A 5,444-nucleotide genomic window follows, 5' to 3' on the forward strand; every position below is an offset into this window, starting at 1 on the left:
GGCAGGAGCTCAGCCTTATATGAGGCTGGAGGAGAAGGCAGACAAGAGGTATGCGCATTCTATCACGGACACACTGACTCTGACTCTGTCTCCTCTCCTGCCTGCAGAACGCCAGCACGTTGGGGGTGTTCCCTCTGCTGAAGATTACCAGGCTCTGCTAAAGACTAAGATCTATCCGTTCTAAGGAGACTGCTTTACTCTCTCTAAGACTCTCTCTCTCCAGCTAAAGTAAATAGCCCTCAAGCACCTAAGAGAAACTGTTCCTGAGCAAGGTAGTTTAGCAGTCCGCGTCTGGAACCTACCCAAGCTGGACCCAAGACCTGGCCAGTCCCGGGCCCTGACACACGTCTGCCTTATAACTGTGGATTAATGCAGAGAAGCCTGACTGTTGACAAAACTCAGGGTGAAGGAGGGCACATTCAGCAGAGGCTAGCAGCACCGCAAGATGGACCTCGGCAGATTCTTGATGTATTTGTTGGATAATACAACGCTAAGTAAAATTAGGTCGTATTAACTTATTATTATTTTTTAACAAATACCTGGAGAACAAAACCAAACAAGCAAATCAAACCCTCTGGATTGCTCAAGTAAATACAGTCACTGGGATTCCTATGCTAAAACAAAATAGTGACTCCAGAAACTATTTGTGCCTCAGACAGGGCATATGATTTAAGGCTAATTCGTGAGCTGCAGGTGCATGAGAATAAACATACCAAAGTGAGAGACTTCTGGGGAGTTGAGCTTCATCAACATCAGCTTCATGACAAGTTCATCTGGAATGCTTTGACCACTGACCAACATCGATTGCACCTAAGGACAAGCAAAGATGTTGTACATTACTGTATTATAAACGTGGAATGCACAGCTTTTATCATAATTATAATAGCTTTGAAGTTTAGATTTACCATAACTCCCGATTCACTGTCAGACATAAGCTGTTCTTCCAAAACTGACAAAGCTGAAATGCAAATTCAAAATATTAGTATGGATTGGTATTAGGGTTGCCAGAATAAGAAACCCATTCAAGCGTCTCGTAACTGATAACAAAGATTAATGTTTGTGTATCACTTTAGAATTTACAAAGCAAATTTATAAACTTCTGTGTGTTATGTCACTTAACCCTAATCAAAGTAGAGGCAGCAGAATGTATTCCATAGAGAACTTGTCTCTGCCACTCTCTATCTAAAGAATCTTGGGGTTGCTACCTCCCTAGACACCTCCATCCTTTACACACATATGCCCTGCCCTGTGTAGTATGCAAGAGAGTGTGAGGATGAAATAAGGTGGTGTATCTGACACTGATTTCTAATTATAAAGTGTCATATAAAAGAATACACTAATATTATTAATCCAGACACTTTTATAACTATATATTTCTATCCAGAGACCATTAATTTTACACACCGATTATATAAAAGGAAAGTATCCATCAAGATATGTTAAAATGGATAACAAAAAGGGCCCCTGGGCCAGGTGCCCCGGCTCATGCCCAGAATCCTAGCTCTCTGGGAGGCTGAGATGGGTGGATTGCTTGAGCTCAGGAGTTTGAGATGAGCCTGAGCAACAGCAAGACCTAGACTCTAAAAATTGCTGGACGTTGTAGTGGGTGCTTATAGTCCCAGCAACTTGGGAGGCTGAGACGAGAGGATCATTTGAGCCCAGAAGTCTGAGGTTGCTGTGAGCTATGACACCACAGCACTCTAACAAGGGCGACAAAGTGAGACTCTGTGAAAAGAAATGAAAAGGAAAGGAAAGGAAAGGAAAAGAAAAGAAAGAAAAGAGAGAGAGAAAGAAAGAAAAAAGAAAGAGAGAGGGACCCTGAGGCTGAAGTTCCAATAGTTTGTTTTCTTTATAGAAAGAAATATACCATTCCTTGATAGACAAATGATGGAAACATGAGGAGGACCTAGGAGATGAATTATGTCACTAGCTGTTAATAATCTATGGAATATTTAGTATCCTTTAAGATTTCCTAGAGGGAAAATTTTTGATCAAAGAAAGAAAAATTTTCTTTTATTTTATTTTTTGAGACAGAGTCTCAAGCTGTCACCCTGGGTAGAGTGCTGTGGCGTCATAGCTCACAGCAACCTCAGTGATCCTCTTGCCTCAGTTTTTCTATTTTTACTAGAGACAGGGTCTTGCTTTTGCTCAGGCTGGTCTCAAACTCATTAGCTCAAGCAATCCACCTACCTTGGTCTCCCAGAGTGCTAGGATTACAGATGTGAGCTGAAAGAAAAATTTTAGAATATTGTGTTTGTTATGTATTACCAAACTGTTCCTGAAAAAAAAAATTTGAGATTGCAATTTTACTAACAGCATGAGGAATGCCCATTTCTTAACACAGTTACCAGCAATGATTATAATAACTTTAAAGATTCATTGCCAATATCATAGACAAATATGGATCAGTGTCATTTTAATTAATATTTCATTGAATATAATAGTGGGTTAAACTCTTTTTTCATATATTGTCTATTTTTATTTCTACTTTTATGAATTGCCTATTCATTATTTTCCTTATTTTTATGTTAGGACAAAAATAGTTTTACTGATTAAAATAATATTTACATATAAAGATGTTAACCCACTATCTTATACATAGCAAAGAATGCAAAAGCTTTATAAATTAAAAAAATTATCAGTGAATATAATTCCATTCTGAAAAATGCTCCCAAGAAAAGCTATGAGATTTCCTTCTTTTCTCATCCTTCATAAGAAGGTACCCAAATGCATATATCCCAAGTAGTTTTTAATTCTGGGATTAGAGAATTGGAGGCAGTAGAATGGAGTTAAAGAAACTTCATAAACCCTTCTAAATTCTCTGAACAATACTAGGACTAAGAGAAGGGAAAAACATGATTGGATTTATGCTCTTATGAAGATAATATTCACCAGTTTGATGGATGGATGTATAATGAAGCAAATATACCAAAATGTTATTCATAGAATCTAGGTGGTGGATGGATGAGTAGATGGGTGTTTATTGGATAAGTCCATTTTATGCATATTTGGAAGTTTTCATAATAAAATATCCGGGGGGGGGAGAATAAAATTTACCTTCAACACGAATACATTTCCATGCCTGTGTTATCTGTTGGGCTAATGTTGTCTTCCCAACTCCCTGAGAAAGAGGAATGTCATTTAAAACCCAGTAGATCAGTCACTTGCCAGTGAAATAGACCAATTTTTAAAGATTCTATTAATGGTTACTATTAAATTACACCAAGGTTATAAAGTATTTTTCCCATAAACATGAAGAGTACACCCTAGATATTTACAGCTTCATTTTCTTCACTAAATTTTGTATATGCCACATCTACAGAAGTGATTTAAATACAATTTTCTAAATTAAGAAAATAACCTGTAATTTTGATTACAGATCATTGTGATTATATTGAGATTCTTCGCTTTATTTCCTTCCTAAAGTTTATAATCATGAATGTTTTGACAGACTTCCATTTAGTAATTTTCAAGAGGAGAAAAAAATCCTTCTTAACTGACATCTTCGGAAAGTATCATATTCTCAGATTTGCAATTTCACTAACAGCATGAAGACAGAAGGTCATTTTCATGGATTAACATTTGCATGTAGCTATTTTCCCGGTTGATTTTTTAAAAACTGTATTATGTTTTCATTTATTGTTTTATTTTGTATTTTAATTATCATTTTTGCTTCAAAACATTAAGGGATATATTATGTTTTTAGAAACAAAAGTGGTTGGAATGGTTTCTTGGTATCTGTCCTAGGGTCTATATAAAATTAAGTTAAAGATGGGATCCAGCTCTTAATCTCTGTTGTTCTGGAGAGACTGTAGTTAACCGGCTCAGGCCCTCTAATGGTAACTACCAACCAGCTCAGTGCTTGAAAATAGCTCTTAGTAGAGGTTCTCACTAGAACTGCTTAGAAAAGCAAACTATATTGCAAGAGCCACTTTGATTTCTTCATGTTTTGTGGAAAGACAAAAGAGCTTATGGACAACTAATATATTGAAAATAGTACATAGACTAATAGAATATATGTGTATCATGCAGATAGGAAAAACAACATAAGACCTCCAACACATTATAGGTAAAGGCTGAGCCATGCTGCCTCTCAGTATCCTCAGGTATTAACAGGAGAACCCCCTAACTCATCTTAATGAACTAAGTCTCCTCCTCTCACATTTCCAGAAAGCCTCACAATAAATTACAAAGAAAGTTGTATGTACAAATCAAGTCTGAAATAACCTCAGATAACATACTACCCGCAAATGTCATGGTGCGCAGGGTTTTGATGAAGGAGTTTCCTCATAATATAAAAACAAATATAAATACAATCTACATTCCTTTTCATTTATCTGAGAAGTTATGAATGTATAATATTATATCAGATTTTAATCATACAACGAAAATCTATCAGACACACAAAAAACTAGCACGCTAATGATTTTCCTTCTTGTACGTTAGCTCACAAGATTATAACTTAAAAAATAAAAGATTCTACTGAATAACAAGTTGAAAGAGATAACTTACTGGTTTCCCAAACACAGCAAAGCAAACAGGTTTGGACAACAAAAAATTTTTCTCAGTTTCATCTTCATCAAATGTATCCACAAAAGGAAGCTCTTCTGTTTCCTTTTGAAAAGTCATAACACCAAACACTATAATGAGAAAGAGCGAGATTGTTAAAGTGCCTAAATTGGTGGGAGCAGGCAACCTCAGCTAGGGAGAGCTGGAATCTCCTGTGAATTTACTTAGCCCGGAAACTATTCCACACCTCTAAACATATTGATACTATCAGTAATTGAAAATAAATTACACTCATCTATAATCTAAAAACAAGAATTGGCTCTCAGTTTGAACAAAAACAGAATCTAACTATATGCTATACAAAAGAGAGCTCAAAATGTTTCTGAAAGATTAAATCAAGAAAAAACATATAGATGAATACACAAAAATGTTATCATGTATTATATGACAAGTCAAAGTTAAATATCATATGTACATACACGTGCACACTATCTCTGTATAAAATGTGTAAATAGAGTATGTGTACATGTATGCGCGTGTGTGGGGGTAAATTTTATACAGAAATAGAAAAGGTAATGGCAGCTAAATCTATTAGATTCATAATTTCACATTTTTAGAAACCTGGGTTGATTCTATGAAAAAAATGTTTGTACATTTCTTTACTTTGCAATATTTTATAAATGTCTGTAAGAATGTACATTTGTTTTAAAATTATTTTTGAAAACTCTCTGCTATTTTGAGCTATTAAATGCTCAGAATTAATGGATTTCTAGGCACAAAACTTCAGTTTTAAACATTATAGGCACAAGAACTAAGTTTTCAACTTAAATGTTCCTTTTAGAGTCAATTGGAAACAGACCAGGTCATAATTATTTTTGTACAAAGACCATATCTTGTTTTCAAGCACTTATAGAAAAAAAGAATTTTTTTTTTTT

The 5,444-nt window shown here is 35.2% G+C and overlaps 1 protein-coding gene across 1 annotated transcript in view; it reads right to left on the reverse strand.

Annotated features, from left to right (window-relative positions):
- The window catches only part of AK9 (adenylate kinase 9), a 137,262-nt gene that overhangs the window by 123,499 nt on the left and 8,319 nt on the right, over positions 1–5,444 (reverse strand). Inside the window, exons 2-5 of the mRNA XM_023512441.1 lie at positions 4,513–4,640; positions 3,058–3,121; positions 906–958; positions 714–810 (exon numbers count right to left, since the gene is read on the reverse strand). Of these exons, the coding sequence (XP_023368209.1) occupies positions 714–810; positions 906–958; positions 3,058–3,121; positions 4,513–4,629 (331 nt within the window). The 5' untranslated portion in view covers positions 4,630–4,640. The remainder of the gene's footprint in view (positions 1–713; positions 811–905; positions 959–3,057; positions 3,122–4,512; positions 4,641–5,444) is intronic.

Source organism: Otolemur garnettii, unplaced genomic scaffold, assembly GCF_000181295.1.
Source record: "Otolemur garnettii isolate 467f Iridium unplaced genomic scaffold, OtoGar3 scaffold00002, whole genome shotgun sequence".
In the NCBI taxonomy this organism is placed as follows: domain Eukaryota; kingdom Metazoa; phylum Chordata; class Mammalia; order Primates; family Galagidae; genus Otolemur; species Otolemur garnettii.